The sequence below is a fragment of the Gigantopelta aegis genome, chromosome 4, assembly GCF_016097555.1.
Source record: "Gigantopelta aegis isolate Gae_Host chromosome 4, Gae_host_genome, whole genome shotgun sequence".
Classification (NCBI taxonomy): domain Eukaryota; kingdom Metazoa; phylum Mollusca; class Gastropoda; order Neomphalida; family Peltospiridae; genus Gigantopelta; species Gigantopelta aegis.
The window spans coordinates 112,944,838-112,965,486 of NC_054702.1; the positions used below are offsets into that span (position 1 = coordinate 112,944,838).

Genomic DNA, 20,649 nt, shown 5'->3' on the forward strand with positions numbered 1-20,649 from the left:
GTGGGCGCAACAACATCAAAGATGGCGACGTGGCCAGTGGCAACAAGTTCTGTTTACTGATGAGAGCCGTTACAATCTTTCCAACGCTGATGGCCGAATCCGAGTATGGCGACGTCGACATGAACGTTACTCCGACTGCTGCGTTCTGCAGGCCGACCGATGGGGCGGGGGTAGTGTGATGGTGTGGGGTGGGTTCTCATTCAACCACAGAACACAACTTCATGTGTTCAGACAACGCGTTAATGCCGCCGTGTACCAAAATGACGTCATCAACAATCACGTCGTTCCCTTCTTTGCCGCTCACCCACGTGTGCGCTTGCTGCAGCAAGACAATGCCAGGCCGCACACTGCCAGGGCAACACAGGCGTTGCTGGCTCAGCACAACATCCCAACGTTGCCGTGGCCAGCCTTATCACCGGACATGGCGCCTATCGAACACGTCTGGGATGAAATCGGACGTCGCCTTCAGGCTCGCGGACAACCTCAGAATATGCAGGCGCTGGAGGCAGCATTGGTCCATGAATGGAACTCACTCCCTCAGGCATTCTTTCAACGGCTTGTCAACTCAATGAGGAGACGTTGCACTGCCTGTTTGAATGCCCAGGGTGGTCACACGCGATACTGACTTTGACAATGCTACAGGTCGTCTCTTTCACATTTTTAACATGGACCCCCACCCTACTTTATGACATGAAACAATAGCCAAAAAGGAATTCAATCAAAAATTTCCAACACCAATGTGTGCCGAATTGGTGTAGCTCCAAAATAAATGTTGAAATCTTCATTTCGTTTTGTTTTTTTAATATTTTATATCCAATTTAATGAGAACCTGCGTTTCTTTTGCGTTTTAGTATATGATTATTACTTTTAGTAAAATTGTATTTATTTAAAGTAGGGCTAGTACATTTTAGTCATGGCTACTCTCGAGTGCCAAATAAACATACACCTAAGTTTATTAAATTTGTGAAAAAAATTTGATGTCTACGCTTATTCAGCACCCTACGTTTAATTACATCTTTAAAAAATGTAACCCCCTATGCTAATTCGGCACCCATCGCTTATATAATTCTTAATTTATCAAATGCTTACATATAGCCTCTAGCCTATTAGGGGTACCGATTTTCCGCGATCACGGAATTGCGGACGGAATTGCAAATCTTAAACAGAATTTACAATTTTCCGAGTTGTCAAATAAAATGCCAACTTTTGTGGTCAGATAATACATTTATTTATTTATCAATATACATACATTGTTTTTCTGCTTAATCAATCATTTGAACCATTAAGGCACAACAACGTATGTTACTCTACGACAAAATGTTTTCGAACATTGTTGGCCGCCATTTTGTTTTTATCGCTCGGCTCAGTTCGGTTTTATTCGGTTGGGTAAATTCCTAGGATGCGTTCGATTAAGTGCTCGCCTGTAAATCGATGCAACAGTTCATGCAAGCACTTTATATAAATTAATCAATTACACTTCAACACTTCATCTTTTCACCAAACATTGAAGACGGGGGTACCGAATTCTTAAAGGTAAATATGACTTTTATACTAGAGTAGATAAAGTACAGTTCCTTTAGGATAAGGGGAACTGGCCCAAACTTTATCTACATTCTTTACTCTTTTTATATATATTTTTTTACATTACAAATTCCACTCATTTTAATTACAAATTCCACTCAACCTTTTTATTTTCACTTGCAAATAGAGTTTATTAGAAATTAGCGAGAAAAATTAGACAGAGTTACATCCCCTAACCACGTTCCAGTTCCAGCATGTTCCGCTAACAGCTGGCATGGCCGATGACCACAGTTGTTTGTGAATCTTCAGCTGAGATTTATGCATACCAGCCCCTGGCATCATATGTGTCCCCACCTATGCTTTAAAAACAAAGAATGATACAGTATTTTTTTCAAAGCTGCAATCTCGCCTCACATTAATTATCATAATTTCATTTAAATGTACAAACACAGTTTTAATTAATTGTGTGTGACAGTGACACAGTTAGATAATAGAAACATATGTTTATAGTGAACACATTTTTTTATACTATGGAATTTACTACAAGTTATTTATTTCTGAGCCACTTGTTTTCTAAATTACATGTACACATGTACACACAACAATAGTATATTTTTGTTATTTCCAAAACACTTATTTTTATTTTTATGTCAAACCAAATTGTTTTTATTACTAGTAAATTTTTGCAGTTTAGCTAAATTTCCAGACCCTATGCTAATTCCGCACTCTACTCTTATTGGGTTTTTTTTTAATTTCCACCCCTATGCTAATTCCACACCCTACTTTTAACTGATTTTAGAAAATTTTCCAGACCCTATGTTTATTAGGCACTCGAGAGTAGTACATTTTTAAAATCACTGATCCCATGGCTAGTGGATTTTTATAAAATTCTAGAAACCTTGTTATTACAATTAATTTGCACCTTGAAATCTTAATGAATGCAATGCAAATGCATCCCTAAATAGCAACAGGTGCACAACGGAATCTACATAACCAACACGTCTGCTAGCACTGCCAAATGAGTAATGACGGATAATTTCCGGATAGCCGCTTTTAGGTCATGTGACTGTCATGTTACTCTTTTCGTGGGAAAAGTCGATTTTATGTTGTTGCCATTACGTTGATAACATCATAGTATGGTTTTCGATAATGCTATTAAAATGACAGTTTCTTACCACCTGGTGTAATTTTTTATGGAACAGGGATAACATGCGAGTATTGTACTTACCTTTTTATATATTTTATTTCTAAATTGAACAAGGTAAACATTATGTTGTTAAATTGATAACCTGACATGACTGAGCATGCGCACCAGCCATTTCCTCTTAGTCGTACGGTTTTCGATTAAACGAGGATACATAGAACATCGAGTTGGCCACATTATCAATGATATCATGATTATGAATTTACCTTGTTGTGTATGGACTGAGTGTTAAGTAAGTATTCTGCTAGCCACTAAATCTGATCAAGACATTTTTGTTGACTTTTATCAGATACTTCATTATTGGTCCATTTCTGTTGGGAAATTGATTTATCAGGGATACAGAAATTGCCAGTTTGCCATCTGGTACTAACCAAACTGTACCAAGGTCAATGACAGTCACTTTTAGCACCCTTTTGTTTTGGCTTCATACACAATAAACATATTTAACAGTAAAAATTTTTATTAGATATACTTGACAAATGGTACTTTAATTTTTTATTTTATTTTACTGTATTATTGGTAACGATAGCATACCGTCAACAAAAATAATTTTAAAAAATACATCCTAGTTTTTTATATTTTGTTACAAATCTCGGTAAAACCTTTGAAAAGAGTTCCGATCATCCAAGCATTTACATAGCTCTAAGGAGAACTAACCCTAACCTCAAATGCTGGAACGATCGTAACTTGCCAATGTGTTAACACACTAAAACGGAAAACAATGTGTTGAAAAGTTTGATAACAAACTTAAGAGTTATTCCCCTTTACTGTCGACTAAGATTGGTAATTTCCACCACTGAATGTTCAACTGTTTTATGATCTTCAAACTTGGAAATAGTGTCCAATACGCTTTACAGCTTATGTAAAAAAAAAATACAGTGTACATGCCATGTGTGTGCAGTCAAAATGTTTAATCCTTTAAAACATGGTATATGAGGTGGGATACAGTTTAAAATTGTCATATTCAAATTAAATTAAAAACACATTGACACAATAATTATATTTAGATTAACAAGTGGACACTACCAAACAAATAACAAAGTTTAAATCAACAAATGGACACTATTTAAAAAATAAAGTTTAAATCAACAAGTAGAGGACAGTGGATACTACTAGACAGACATATACAGTTAGTACTTCCTGGATAAATGTTGTAACCTATTGGCAAAATTCTTTATTAAACCAGTTACTTTCAAGATTGTTACATTATTAAGTACTGTATTAAATTAACTAGGAGTAACACAATTGGTACCTTAAGAAGTATAGGCAAGTGGAAATATATACTGAACAAAATAAGAAACTTCTGCTAACTTTGCTTGAACATAACTTGATGAAAACAAACCGGGGGAATAATTGTTATATATGCGTTTAAAGAGTGTTCCGTGATGCATCGTTTGGTGTAAAATTCATGGCCATAGGTTAACAGAAACTTGGAGAAATTTTGACCAAGTGTGGTAGGGGTTAAAAATAAAAACACCCACTTAATAACGGGTATGACCACCTCTTGAATTGACCACTGCAGTGCATCGCAGGCGCATAGAATTGACTAAAGTGTTGATTTCTGCCTGTGGAATATTGTTCCATTCTTGAATGAGCGCTTGACGAAGTTCGTTGACGTTAGCGGGTGGGATGGGACGACGCCTCAATCGTCTGTCCAGACTATCCCAGACATGCTCGATGGGGTTGAGATCAGGACTTTTAGCGGGCCAGTCATCAATGAAATCAATGTTATTTGTCCTCGCGGTAACGTTGAGCATTTAAATTGCCATCAATGATGACTAGTGGTGAACGATAACCATGGGCAGTGGCTGCCCAGACCATGACAGAACCCCCACCCCCGAAACGATCTCGTTCAAGAACACAACAGTCAGCATAGCGTTCATTTCTCCTACGGTAGACGCGCACCCTGCCATTACCACGTTGTAAAGAAAATCTGGATTCATCCGAAAAAAGAACGGTATTCCAGCGTCGCCGTATCCAACGAGTGTGTACACGTGCCCGATTTAGACGATGACGTTGCGTTAAAAAGTATCCGACGTAAGGACGTCGTGCATGTAAACCGTTCTCCCGCAGACGATTACGAACAGTTTGCCCACTGATTCGGTTATTATGAAGCCCAGGTGTGTTAGCAGCAGTAGCAGTGGCAGTTTGGAATCGATTGCGCAAATGCGTGTTCATGATATAGCGGTCTTGACCGCGCGTTGTAACACACGGATGTCCACGAAGTGGCAAGTCGTTGGTGCTTCCTGTCGTTCGAAATCTTACGCGAAGATTTCGTATCGTTCGACTAGAACTCCCAACATGCCTTGCAACGTCTTCTGTCGACATGCCAGCATCAAGCATGCCAATCGCCCATTCGCGTAAATTATTGGGTATTCTTGGCATACTAAAAATGCTACAATGTAAAAAACTTTAATTCTTTTACAAATTTTGAAGCGTTTTCGTTCACTTGACAAGAATGTCAGTAAGACAAGTAAAACAAATTGACTGAATACTACACGGGACATGTCGAACCATGCATGCACGTGCAAATTGAATTTCACGTAGTCGACGATTAACAGTGCAAAAATAATCGATAAAATTCATGAATCCTGATAATACAGCTCAAGGCTAATACTACCTATATAATTTCATTACACAATGAATTCTTTAACACAACAAATACTATATGTACAAATCGGAAGTTTTTTTTTTTTTTCAGTATATATGGGGCAAGTGAATATCTGATTGGCACTTGCCCTATGGCAAGTAATGTTTTTGAAAATTTTTGAATCGCTGTGTATCTTGAACATACCCTTGAGTAAAATAAAACATCTCATGTTGGTGTTTAAAGTTCTTTAATTCCTTTATTTCATTCATATATATATATATCTATATATTTATATATATATATATATATATATATATATATATATATATATATATATATATATATATATATATATATATATATATATATATATATAATATATATTATATATATATATAGATATATATATCATATATATATATATATATATATATATATATATAATATATATATATATATATATATATATATATATTATATATATATATATATATATATATATATATAATATATATATATATATATATATATATATATATATATATATATATATATATATATATATATTATATATATATATTTATATATATATATTATATATATATTATGATTATGATTATCCATACTAATACATGTACTTTATATGTTGCCCTGGTGAGTAACAATCTCGAGTTGGCTAGTGGTGGGTTTTTTCATTAACTAGCCAGTTGGTGAGAAAATATAAAGCGCTGCTTTGCACCCTGTAAAATTATTAAAAATAAAATTTATAAACTGCATTGTCAGCTCTAGAAACTATTTTGACGATGGAGAAGCATTGTAATAACATGGGTGATTTTGAATTTGAATGACGTCAGTATTCCAGTGACGTCAGTATTCCAGTGACGTCAGTTTACATATCTTTACAATTTAACGATAAACTAAGTGCATGACATTTCTATTTAAATTAATACTATTTTAAGAACAATGGAGAAAATTCCAGTGACTGACTGAAGAAAATCTTGTAATTAAATTGTTTTACTATTTGCGAAATAAAAATATAGATTACAAAATACAAAGAAAGAAAAATATATATATACACAACATGTAGGCCTAAATTAAAACTACAAACAGTAATTTAAAAAAAATAGTATGTACATCTGATTTTCAGGAAGGTATAACGTGTATTTAAACATATTAGTTATTTGACAACCCCTATTTACATGATTTATATATTTGCATAGATATATACTGTAGATCCTGAAATTAATGCGATCATAATATTAATACGAAAAATGCAAGATCGTGTTATTCGCATTAATAATATGGCTGATTTATTTCTATGTTTTTGTCTATGTGCCCCATGTTATTAAAACAAAACAAAGATAAAAATTTCAATATATTTATAACATACAACTGAAAAACAATTCATCTTAGGCGAGACTAATAGTCCAATAGTTCAGCAAGCTGCCAGCCACGTGTGACGACTGCAGGGTCTTTGGCCACCCTGGCGTGAATGTGTTTTGGCACGCTAATCCTGAGGTTAACGGTTTCTTTGTTTTTACTGTTCAAGTTTGATGCAACTTTGTCGGCATCCCACTGGGTGAATTGTTCTTTCATTATGACTTTGTAATCACCATTCACAGATAAAGATACAGTTGTAATAGGACATACATGGCTAGAAGATGAGGAAACAATAGTGAGCTGTTAGCTACATCAGCATTATATATATATATATATATATATATAAATTGTATTATGCGAGCCTCTGGCGAGCATAATACATTATTTTTATTCCTAATATATGATATTGACGATACCGAAATACACAAGGGTAATAATCTCTTTGTCATATAAGCTTAAGCTTAATACAACGTGTTTTTGTAAACTGTACACGCAACTTTAATTCCATTCTGCCATTACTAGATATTCAAATGACGTAAGAATATGTGGCGCGGTGTATTTTTGAATGGAAAATGACGTCAAACTCGAATGACGTCATTTTGGATGTTCTTACATCAAATTAAAGTTATGCCTAATGTTTTTTGGTTTCTGAACGCTGGACAGCTTTCAGTGTCAAATTGCCATTGAAATGTTTTTATTTGATGACTGAATGCATATGTCAATCATGGAGTGTCACCCAAGTGCGTTTGCTTAAATGTCAATAAACCTAGTGACGAGACCTTGACTAATTTACATCTAATTTGCAAAGTTATCAAATTCTTAAAGTATGTGATCTGATAAATATCACATACTTTGATTGCACTGAAAATGTAAGATATTATATATATATATATATATATATATATATATATATATATATATATATATATATATATAATATGAGTGCAGAAAGTACTTGCTTGCACGTTAAATGCGAGTAAAAATTCTGACAGACGAGTTTAAAAATGCAGCTATCAATCTGGCGGGCGATCTGGGGATTTTTCTAACCTAATTTTATTTACCAGGTATTTATTTTGTTATTTTATTTTTTTGCATTGAATCCGCGACTCTGCATAAGCCATGCAAGAATTCCAAACCTTTCAACAAACTGTTCAGAATGATGACGAAATACACAATGATACATGTACTGTATTGCCAATAGACTACTTCAAAGTTCTAAACTGCGCAAGCATGATATTCCAGAAGTGGGTTATAGCGAAAACAGAACCGTGCCAAAATGGCTCCAAACAAAAACGGAACCAAATTGGACAAAACAGAACCTATCATTGGCTGAAACAGCACCACGATCTATGACTGTATGGCTTAAACAGAAGCACAAAATTAAATGTATGGCTAAAACGGCATTACAAACAAGCATTGTTTACATTATTTAATAATGGATGTCGGTCCAAACATTTTAAGGTTTTTACACAATCACCGTTTTTGCCAATTGAAATGTCGTTATTGCAAAATACAACCACAAAAAACTCACACAAAAACAAATACACCACTCCCCCAAAAAAACCCACAACAAAACAACAAAAAATCCAAACAAACAACAACAACAACAACACGAAAATGGTTCCGTTTTGATAATAATTTCGATTTAGCCTCATTCCTTGGAAACGGAGCCGATCAACGGTCAGTAGTTCCTACAAATGATTTGTTTACGTTGAAGATATGTTATCGATATGTATTCTTCTGTTAAATACCTGTGGGATGTCACTTGAAATTTGTAAATTTATATGAAAGAAATGTGAAAAACCTAGTCTTGACTAATAGCTTTTGGGTATACTTAATAATGTTTTGGTTATTAATACATGTGTGGGTTTTTTATCAGAGGGTTGGTAAAATAGTCGGACGTAAACTGAGCTCCCAAAGTGGGTGAAAATGCTAGGGAGGGGGTTTCGGGGGCATGCTATTATAAAGATATTGTTAAAAAATAATAATTAATATATTGTTCTATAAGCTGGAGGACTAGTAGAAATTCTAGCGGGCTAGTAAATTTTAGTTTGTTCTGGTCCAGCGGGCTAGTGACATATTTTCCAGTTCTGCAACCCTGTGTACTTTGTTACAATTCTGATATAAATGAGAATTTGTTACTTGCTAATGCACTGGTGTTGTACCTTAAGATGTTTATTAATAGCTCATCTTTAATTCATTGCAGGATACTGTGACTGGCAGTAACAATGGGTCTCACGAAACAGTACTTGAGATATGAGCACAGTGCTTTGTTTGGAGTTGTTGGCAGTGTGAGGGCAAACATTGTCCTGCTTCAGCAACATGGGGTGTTGGGCAGATTTTGTGCAGTCGGTGCTTGTGAAAACATCATCGTATGGGATTTGAGAACAGAACAAAGGGTTTGTAGATGACTCGATCCAAGGTTTCAGTTTGTAATACATATAGTAATAAACAAATGGCTGCTATGCTCTCTTATAGGTAGTTGATACTCTGACCCAATGTTTGTCTTGTTTTCAGATGTTCATATGAAATTAATACTATTAATTGGACTAAGAAATGCATTTTAAAAGTAGTAGTAGTAGTTCAGAATGACCTTTAAGTACAAATTGCAGTGTATCACCTACATTTTTCTATTTTGAATATTTATTAACGGTATTAATATGTATGTATTTAATTTGTAGTTTGTTTAACATTATCAAGCAGCAGTATTGTTTATTTGTTTTGCTTGTGGGGGTTTTGCAGGTTATAATGTTAAAAGGTGACAAGCATGAGGTAAGTCATCTCACCCCATCCCCAGACAAGCTGCACCTAGCGGCTGGGTACAGCGATGGCAGCGTGCGGATCTTCAACGTCCAGACCGGAGAATGCACCATCACGTTTACCGGCCACAAGTCGGCCATTACAGTGCTGCAGTATGATGCTAATGGACTTCTACTGGTCTCTGGGGCAAAGGTCAGTTCTTAAGATAAACTCAGAAAAGGAATACCTCTTTAATAACATCTCAGTACATTTTAACTACGGATGTTTTGATGTCTTAGCAAAAGTTTATTTCAAAATGCAGTCAATAGAGAGAACCAGGAGACCCGCTGCCACCATATAGGCTACTTCTACTGATAAGTAGCAAGGAGTCTTTTATGTACACTTTTCCATAGACAGTACACAAGTGGTTGTGGGGCACTGGTTGAGATGGGGGAAATACCTGAATACACTGAGGCTGATGAATCTTGTTCTACCTACATTGATCTACATTTCTACCCCCTCTTATTAACAATTCTATTACCAAAAGCAATCATACTACGGCATACTGACTTTTATGTACTTGTCACGATTACTTGCTTGCATATTGTAAATAAAAATTTATGAAGATCTTTTGGTGCGTCAGCCATTATTTTTGCTTAATGTACATGTTTAGTGTATATGTCTTCCAGGGTATTAAGCCTGGGAACCTATAGTTTTTAGTACATTATATTTATTATTATTTTATCAAGAGATTTTGTTGCAATGTACAGTATGAGATTAGTTTTTAATTAAAGACCTGTGGCGTTTAGGATGTTTGGTTAGTATCACAGTATCGGATTCAACTCAGCATAATATTTCATCGCTCACTGTGGAACCGCTACACCAAATTCTTTCTTGCTAACTTTCATCCTCTACCGTAGGTTGTTTAAATTTGTGTTGAAAATAGCATACCTGAACTGTATGTTTATGTAATTTCTGCTTACAGGACACAGATGTGATTGTGTGGGACATTGTCAATGAGTCAGGGTTGTATCGCTTGAAAGGTCACAAAGGAGAAATAACTCAAGCAAGATTTCTGCAAGGGAGAAAAATTATTGTCACAAGGTATATTTATGCTTCTTTGAAATTGTTTGTCTGAGATATTTGTCTTTCTTAGTTTCCATGATTAAGTAATGTGAAAATTTGATAGCTGCTACTTTTTAAATCTCTATACCAACAATAATAGAAATATTGTGCTTTATATGTAACACATTATTAGTCCCCTTCTGGTCCAACTGGAGAGGACTATAGGTTTCCTCTCCGTCTGTCTGTCCCAAATATAGTTTTCCGGATTATTTTTTTTCACAATGCCTTGAGATGTTGAGCTGAAATTTTGTGTATAGCATTATCATGTTCTGTTACAGATTAAGTTTCACTTTCGTGGCAATTTACCCATTTTTATACGCCCGTCTATGATGGGTCGTATTAAGGTATGGCATTGCCCATCCGTGCGTCTGTCTGTTAACTTTTTCTTGTCCAGACCATAGCTTATATACAGATGCATACAGGGTGTATAGTACCAAATCAAATCCCATAGACGACAATAGTAACATATGTGGCTAAAACTCCTACCTGCAACGTATCAACCGACATAAACGCCACGGATATAAATACTACCACCCCTCACACTTAAAGTGAATCAGAAAAAAATGGGGGTCAAGCTGCTCGTTTCTGAGATAACGGGTAGCGTCTATGACGACCCTAGTTCCGCACAAAATTCGAGTACTTTTTTTCACAAGTACCCCATACATGTTTCAAGCACAAGGCAACTTGACACATTGGTACTAGATGAAATAAAATTGCATATTTTTTTTACCCAGATAAAACTATTATTTTTTACAACCAACACACTCACATTTATAACCAATCACAGGACTTGTGGTGTTCACTTCTCTATCAAAAGTTGGGTGCACCTCGAACTTTGACCAGCCGGAAGTTATTTGGTGTAGTAATACCTACAGGAACAACTTTGGATGGTGGTGTGTCGCGTTCTGTTACTAGGTCACTGTGACCTACTTTTCACGGTCTATTGCACATAACAGTAAATCCTTGTCCGGACCATATCTTGCAAACAGATACATACAGGACCATCAAACCTCACATGGAGGAACAACTTGTTCTGTCCATAAAATATAATTACTCTTCCAGTATGCAATTCAGCACCAACAATACCTATGCTAATTTCATGGCAGTTATGTATTGTTAACATTAAATACATGTACATAAACTGTTTTTCTGCCAATATAAATATGTCACTAAAGTACCTATGCTAAAAAACATTTCCCTTTCTAATAAAGAACAATAACTTCATTAATCTGACAGCACCTTCTTCAATGGACACAGTATCATCAGGCCTCAGATTACAGTTATCTTCCCATTTGGTTGTCCAAAATCCGGAAGTTTCACCGCACAAGTAGTCTGCTGTTTGACTGTGATTATTTCATGGCAGACAGCTATGAAGTGGCAACTGTTTGACTGAAGTGACAGGGGATAGCATGTAGTTTGTAAACATGTGTAACTTGTTGACATTGAAGACTTGTTTGTGGTAATTCCGGCCCATGCAAAAGTAGTGCTTTTTGTGTAAAATGGGTGTACTCCGGCCTGGTTTAGAGGGTGTGTCTGTTTAAACCAATATGCTGGGAGAAAGAGCTGGACAACAGGGGTTGTCCTTTTCAGGGTATGTGTCCCCCATGCAGGCAAAGGTACATACAAAACTTCACGGGCCTGCTGATATTAATAAAAATGTTATAGCCACTAAGGCTATATAGAAACATATAGCGAAATTAATTGTGGTCTGAGGCCTGATATAGTTCACACATTACACCGGTTAAATGCTTGATTCTGATGAAAGTATTATAACCAAAGAGGTGAAATTACACAGACTGATTGTGCATACCACAAGGAATATGAAAACTAATTTATTTATTTTCTAAATATTTTATTAAATTAAAAAACATTTTTTTTGAATTTATTAAAAATAAAAAATAAAATTTTCAACTTTTAAATTTCAAGATCCTCCAAAATAGCATAAAATGACCTCTGATGTTACTACAGGTTGTTGCAATATTTTTTAACAGTTTTGAGCTAATAATTTGGTAAAAAAAAAGAGCAAAAGTTGGATTTTGTTAGTCAATATTGAGATTTTAAATTTTTTTACATATTGAATTTTAATGAGTTTCTCAATTATTGCAATTGGACAGAAGATCTAAATATAATGAATATATCACTACCAAATGTAATTAAACACTTTAAATAAATAGTATACAGTTTTTAACAAGATTAAGTACTCTAATAATACATTTCACCTACATTTATGTAAATTACACACTTCAGTCATTTTTCAAAAATGGTCTTTTATCCTTAGAAAATCTAATAGGCTAATATTCTATGCTGTCTGAATGTATTTATTGTGTTCAGTAATCAGATGCTGGTATACTTGTCAAGTTTATTGCAGAAAATGTGCCAAAAAGGTTAACATTTGGCTTGTAATACATATGGCAGAATAATCCATAATGCATATTCAGTGGTCATTACTACAAACATCCTTCCAATCAAGAAATACTACACTGAGTATCCCAGACACTGGCACATGACTACACTTGTTAACAGTTATCACTGGAAACTGAAAAATATGGTGCAAGTACCTCTTGGTAGGATTTATATCAGCATTTTGTGACAAAATCTTCATTTTCAAAGTTGTCGTCAACAAAAAACATATTATGGTGTATACCTAAGTAATATCTGTAGGGCATATTCATATTAATATGCATTTATATGGACTGTTTTGCCTTTTACAAAGTGGCTACATGTCTAATACAGTAAATGAAGTAGATTAAGTAAATACAGCAGGTCAAAATTGAATATGAGGCCTATCATGTCTAATTTCCCCTGAAATTAGTGTGTAAACATTTGTTGCAAATGGCTCCAATTTTGTGACTTTCACCATCCCTCTGACACATTTCTAATAATGTATCATGAATTCAGTCACCATATCTTTACTAAGCCTCCACTTATCATATCTAAAATGCAAAATTTTACAGTTTTAGATTTTTTTGTTTTTCAAAAATTTAAATTTAAGTTTAATATTTCATTAAAAATGAAGTAAAATCTAATGAGTGATTTTTTTTCCTTTAAATATTTCAAAATCTTTCCAAGACAACACTGTGCAGATAGAACATATGTAGAAGAAAAAATAGCTGCTCATTGTATGAAGAAATTCCAAAATTTGATAAAGTTATTACATTTTGAAGTTGGTGTCCCTCAAGTTTCCATTGGTAAAATTGGCCATGGCAAGGCACTGTGGTAGGTGTTTTAACACAGCCTCTATATACTCTCAGTTTAAAGGTGACATACCGATACTTACTGAGCATTGCTTTAATATGTATATCATTGGAATGCATTAGTGTGGGCCAGTTTTTAGGGGGAAAAATGGACTGATAGGCCTCAGATTACAGTTATCTTCCCATTTGGTTGTCCAAAATCCGGAAGTTTCACCGCGCAAGTAGTCTGCTGTTTGACTGTGATTATTTCATGGCAGACAGCTATGAAGTGGCAACTGTTTGACTGAAGTGACAGGGGATAGCATGTAGTTTGTAAACATGTGTAAGTTGTTGACATTGAAGACTTGTTTGTGGTAATTCCGGCCCATGCAAAAGTAGTGCTTTTTGTGTAAAATGGGTGTACTTCGGCCTGGTTTAGAGGGTGTGTCTGTTTAAACCAATATGCTGGGAGAAAGAGCTGGACAACAGGGGTTGTCCTTTTCAGGGTATGTGTCCCCCATGCAGGCAAAGGTACATACAAAACTTCACGGGCCTGCTGATATTAATAAAAATGTTATAGCCACTAAGGCTATATAGAAACATATAGCGAAATTAATTGTGGTCTGAGGCCATCATTAGTTGGTCCAAAACAAACTGTTCATCCATCCCATTGCAAACATTTCACATAATTAGAATTGAATCATACCCGTATCATATTCATTAATACATGTATCTATGGTTTTCTATCAAACTGCTGATGGGCATATCATGTACCTCACCGGTACTCTTGTTTACAAAGTTATGGCCCTTGAATTTAGAAGATATGAAAAATTGTTGGGCCCAGTAGGGAACATGTTTAGCAGTTTTCTAGAATCCTTGTTTCAAATGAAAAATTCGAGAACTTCAAAAGAAATTTTTAATGTTGCTGTTTGGTCTTCCATAAATTATCATGGCCCAACTTAACTTTATTCAGCTATTACTATTAGAATATTTATGTAGATTTACATGTTTCTTGTTTTAGTTCAAAGGATACGTTTGTCAAGTTCTGGGACTGCGACACACAGCATTGTTTTTACACAGTTGTCGAGCACAGAAGTGAGGTATGTTGGTGTTTTAAAAAACCACTAAATCACATAATTTTAACTGTTCATTGACAATATTCATCAAATGGTATAATGGGTTTCTAAATTAAGTTTCATCACATTATTTATGAAATATGAAGAGCACTAGTGCCTTTCAAACTCCATGTCTAGGTTTAAAGTTTAGACTGTGTCCATTGTTAAAATGTAACTCTGTTTTAGGTATATGACTTTGTGGTTCTGCGTAATGGTTGTCGCCTGGTGACCGGGTCAGCTGACAGTGAACTGCGGGTGTTTGACATCACATACACAGAGGTAACCAATCACAGTGTCTGTTACAGCCCTCTTTTTGATGAAAATTCTTATTTTTTCCCTTTTTTTGGCACTTTTGACAATTTCATATTTTTTATTTTTAGCGACACCATATTTTTTCTCTTCACACCATTTGCTCCAGATGACTTGCTATGAGGCATACAGAGTTTGTACGCGCCTGGAAAACCCTTGAAAACCCTTGAAAATAAACTAATGTATTCCAGTGCTTGAATACCCTTGATAATCATCTTGCGGTCTGGAAAACCCTTGAAAATTATAATTTGATGTCAAATAAAATATAAACGCCTAAAACGGAGGCTGTATTTACTTTATTTAACATCCGCGGCACAATCAAATGCCAATCATCCGGCCAATCGATGTTTACCGGCTCAGTTGACGTGTGAATGTTTGTTGTTGTTTTTTATCTCGCGATGCGAGAATCACGCGGCCACGAGATCCAAGCGACAGCGTTGCCATATTGAAAAAGAAAGTTTGTCACTTTTTGCCGCTGGGTATTTAGCAAGTTCAGGGAGCGTGTCAAGTTAATGAATCTATTGTAAACCCACAAAGATGGTTGGCACTTGCGTGTTTAATGACCTGTGGAAACTCGGTAAGGTCCAGGAATTTTGGTAAAGTTGACCTGGAAAGTGCTTGAAAAACCCTTGAATTTTGACTTCCTTTAAGCGTATGAACCCTGGGCATATTGTGATATCTGTGGCATAGTCATTGAAATCTGAATATGCAGATGGGATGCATGGTTACAGGCTTCCAGTTAGTAATTTTCACAGTGCAATATAAAGTCTGCTTATTTATAATTTCTGAATTTATGGATATGTTTCTGTTTTTTGGTAATATCTGATCTTGTTGAATGTTCAAAACTAGAAAGAAAAAAAACTAAAAAAAACAACTGCTAAATTGTGTGGGTGGGTGGGTGTTTGTGCAAATATTTACATTTTCCACATTTCTCATCACGTCTAAATTGTACGAAGTCAGCCTGAAGCTGTTAGGGTTACCTCTGATATACTGGTGCATGGTGTCTAAGGAAGTAGGACTTCAGTGCTCATTTGCAGGTTGTGCTTTGCTTACCGTAACAAGTATTCTATTCAATGTGCACCCCTGCAGTATCATAATTATTTGACCTATTTCTACCAATTCAGTTAGCACACAGCTACTAAATCCAGCTATATTATCCAGTTGATCTACCAAGAGAAAACTAGTTTAAAAAATAGTGTCCATACCCACATTCAATCACACACACACACACACACACACACACACACACTGCCATTGCTGCTGTTTTTGATGGTGTCACTGGGTCAGCTATGTCTTCTTGTGGGGGTTTTTCAGTCAACAACCCTGTCATTTCAGAGTTAAAATTTGACCTTGTAACTTGTATTATTCAATAGCATAAAAGGAATACTGCATTGTGTTGCTTTTTAAAAGTCTTACTCCAAAGAACCAAATTCAACCACTGCATTGTCTGAATAAAAAGTGGTGGATCAGGATGGCTATAAGGGGTGTTGGGAGGCCATCTTAAAACAAAATAAGTGCCTATTTTATTCCTATGATATACACATGGTCTTATTTTCCTGTATTATTATCTTTTCAATGGTTTTCTATTTCCATATTAGTTTTTTGAGATGGCTCACTCACTTGACCCCTGCAATATTCTCTATTTTGGGACATTTACTTTTATACAAAATTCCTATTTTCTTCCTATTTTGTGAGCAAAATTCCTATTTTCAGGCGACAAAAATTCCTATTTTCCTATTTTTTTTACCCACTGCCTCACTTGACAGCCTGATGCTATGATGAGTTAATCTTGTGTATTCACTGACTCTCATGAGTTAATCTTGTGTATTCACTGACTCTCATGAGTTAATCTTGTGTATTCACCGACTCTCATGCGTTAATCTTGTGTATTCACCGACTCTCATGCGTTAATCTTGTGTATTCACCGACTCTCATGCGTTAATCTTGTGTATTCACCGACTCTCATGCGTTAATCTTGTGTATTCACCGACTCTCATGAGTTAATCTTGTGTATTCACCGACTCTCGTGAGTTAATCTTGTGTATTCACCGACTCTCGTGAGTTAATCTTGTGTATTCACCGACTCTCGTGAGTTAATCTTGTGTATTCACCGACTCTCGTGAGTTAATCTTGTGTATTCACCGACTCTCGTGAGTTAATCTTGTGTATTCACCGACTCTCGTGAGTTAATCTTGTGTATTCACCGACTCTCATGAGTTAATCTTGTGTATTCACCGACTCTCATGAGTTAATCTTGTGTATTCACCGACTCTCATGAGTTAATCTTGTGTATTCACCGACTCTCATGAGTTAATCTTGTGTATTCACCGACTCTCATGAGTTAATATTGTGTATTCACCGACTCTCATGAGTTAATCTTGTGTATTCACCGACTCATGAGTTAATCTTGTGTATTCACCGACTCTCACTTTGAACATACAAGCTCTTCTTACACCCAGTCAGCTATGAGCCAGATATATCTCATAATTATCAATTTTAAACAATTGTTAAATTTATCCTCTTGTTAGCATAAACTGTTTTATTTCAAACAGTTTGCAAATAAAACCTTTATTTACATATTAAAAAAAACATTTGATAGTGCATATTTAATATTATAAAAATTAAATTAAAAGGACATTTTGTGAGAACATATTTTGCTTTAAAATTGTGTTTAGATGGATTTGTGCATACAGTCTTTTATAATTTTTCTGAATATTGGTGATTCTAGAGTGCTTGTTGTGATTTCAGGACCAGTTTGAAGTAAAGACAGAAGACGATGTACCAGCCAAAAGGTTGAAGCTGAGTGAAGCGGCTGACAGTGATGATGAGAATGACGAGGTATACCACAGTTTTGTTGTACAGATATTGTACTGGCTTTTAGTGTTACACTTGTCCATCTTTGTATTATGTATGTTTGTTCGTCTGTTGATTTTACTACATTTATTAGTTGTCATGGCAATCTGCTGAATATGCTATCACAGTTTTGTTACACGAGTATAATATTGGTAGAACATTAAACAACTGTATTTATTAAGACCTGAGGTTTGCTCCTGGTGTGTTATTGTTCAGTAGTATGAAAACACAACTATTGTAATAAATGAATTTATTGTTTATGGAGAGAGAGAATGATACACCACTGACTGTTGGGGTTAAAAAACCACTTTAACCTAATAATGTCATTTACAGAAGATTTTATTTATCACTCCATTTACATTATAAACTGATTATTTTATTATTTATCAAATATTTTTAAAATAACATTATTAACATTATGATTGTTTCGTATTTTTCAGAATATTTTATCCTGTAAGAAAGTCGGATCAGTGTTCAGACAGGGCAGAGAAAGGCTGGTTTCCATGGCAGCAGATCAGACGGAGACTTCGTTAGTCTGTCATGTGAGGTTACTACTAACAGTTTGTAGATGTTGATCACATTGTTTTAGTTCTGAAAATGGTGGTTAATGGAAATGTATTAAACTTTATACAGTTCATGCCTGTAATAATGAAACATACAAAAATACATACATTTGAGTTGATCTAGATGTGAAATTTAACATTTTAATGAATTTTTATATGTTTTAACTTCACATCATATTTCTGGTCATATATATTGACTGTTTTATCTTTAACTGTCAATTAAAACTTTGTACAACTGTAAAATATATGAATGGTTGTCTTGCAAATTCCAGCAAAACTGTGCTGTCACAGAATGTAATAGTATCACATGTATTAGCATCACAAGTAAATATTGACCCTGTTTTTTATTGTGTATAGGGCCATGATCACAATGTGGAAGTGTTCCGACTTGCGACAGAGTCTCAGTTACAGAAACTACTTCTCAAACGTCAGAAGAAAGCTCGCCGGAAAATCAGGTACTTCCTGTCATTATTCATTATAGTAAAGTGGAATAAAATTGTGATTCATGTTGTATAAATATTTGTTATTCATCACAAATTTTGGAGAAAAAACCTGCTTTTTCATAGGCTACTATTTTGGCAAGGGATCTTTTTATATATTTTTTCCCTCATAAATAAATATCTTGCCTATTTCATTGTAGGAACATTAAGTAAATACTGTTGAACATTTTATGTCATCTACATGCTTATGCATTTGTAAGAGTTTGTACTGCATTGTCATTATATAGTTTAATTGTATACGACCACAATTATCATTTGTGTTATTTACACAGTACTGATAACAGTGAGGTTGAGGTTCCCACCAGTGTGATGCTGGATGATGAGGTTAAGAGGTTGACATCAATTAAAGTGAGTGCTGCTCGGTCCAAGGTCAGGGCATTTGACCTTGTCTCGGTAGCTGACGACCATATACAGGTAACATTTTGAATGTATAGTGTGTGGATTGTGGGTGATAAATAGCTGTTATTATCTGATGCTTGCATTCATCTCACTTTCAGGCATGTGTTGAGTTACCATTTCATTTGAAAAAAAACAGTTCTATTATCTGTGTGATTTTCTTCAGTCAGTACTGGTTCTGAATCATGATTGTTAAGTGACTATATTGTATTTTTGTAACATGCTGAAAAATACCTTCATATAGAAGTCACCCTGTTGGCAGATCCCAAAACTGTTTATTATTACAGTAAATAAACACGTTTACACCAAGTGATACTAGAATGCTTTTAAGCATTTCCACCATTTGTGTTCAGTTTGGATAAGATTTAATAAAAAAAATTTTTTAACTTTTCACCAAAATATATGACTTTTTGTTTGAACATAATATTTAGCTGTTTTCAAATCTACTACATGTATTTGCTTGGTTTATGTGTCATTATAATTGCAAGTATTAAGTAAATGATTTTCTTTCCAGCCTAATAAATTGAGAAAAGTCATTACATATATTATAACTGTTTCTGTTTCAAGATAATAATACTGTTAAACAACAACTCAGTGGAGAGCTGGCGAGTTGATACGGCCGACAAGACTGGAACCGCGTCTGTCAATTGTAGACTGCTGCTGCCGGGTCACAGAACAGACGTACGGACAGTGTCGTTCAGTTCGGACAACACAGCTATGTTGACCGCCAGTAGTGACACTGTTAAAATTTGGAACAGGTAAGTGCAACATTGAAGTGATTCGTATATTCCACACAATAATTAATAGACATATTTATTTAATTTTTAGAATATATGAATATTTTCTTGCTGTATTTTTGTATCCTAAAAGTTGTGTCAATACATATAGAGAAGACAACAAAAAATTGTTTTTGTATCAACTTGAAACAAAATATTAACACCAATTTATGTTATGAAATTGTGTGTTGTATTTCAGAGATTCGTTACAATGTATCAGAACAATGGCTTGTGACTACGCCTTGTGCTCGATGTTCGTTCCTGGTGATCGACACATCATCCTGGGAACAAAGGTAATAACAGTAATTTCTTATTATTTTGTGGATATGCATTTATTTGTACCATTGTAAACATTGTACCCATATTTTAGTAGCTGATTTTACCATTTTTATAACAAGGAAGCAG

At 34.9% G+C, this 20,649-nt stretch overlaps 1 protein-coding gene across 2 annotated transcripts in view; it reads left to right on the forward strand.

Moving 5' to 3' along the window:
• The window catches only part of LOC121371818 (WD repeat-containing protein 3-like), a 36,360-nt gene that overhangs the window by 2,555 nt on the left and 13,156 nt on the right, over positions 1 to 20,649 (forward strand). For both annotated transcript variants that reach the window (XM_041497989.1, XM_041497990.1), the window contains exons 2-12: positions 8,902 to 9,094; positions 9,438 to 9,647; positions 10,420 to 10,538; positions 14,754 to 14,832; positions 15,034 to 15,126; positions 17,905 to 17,994; positions 18,450 to 18,551; positions 18,930 to 19,027; positions 19,345 to 19,486; positions 20,036 to 20,226; positions 20,444 to 20,537. In XM_041497989.1, the coding sequence (XP_041353923.1) occupies positions 8,924 to 9,094; positions 9,438 to 9,647; positions 10,420 to 10,538; positions 14,754 to 14,832; positions 15,034 to 15,126; positions 17,905 to 17,994; positions 18,450 to 18,551; positions 18,930 to 19,027; positions 19,345 to 19,486; positions 20,036 to 20,226; positions 20,444 to 20,537 (1,389 nt within the window). In that variant the 5' untranslated portion in view covers positions 8,902 to 8,923. The remainder of the gene's footprint in view (positions 1 to 8,901; positions 9,095 to 9,437; positions 9,648 to 10,419; positions 10,539 to 14,753; positions 14,833 to 15,033; positions 15,127 to 17,904; positions 17,995 to 18,449; positions 18,552 to 18,929; positions 19,028 to 19,344; positions 19,487 to 20,035; positions 20,227 to 20,443; positions 20,538 to 20,649) is intronic.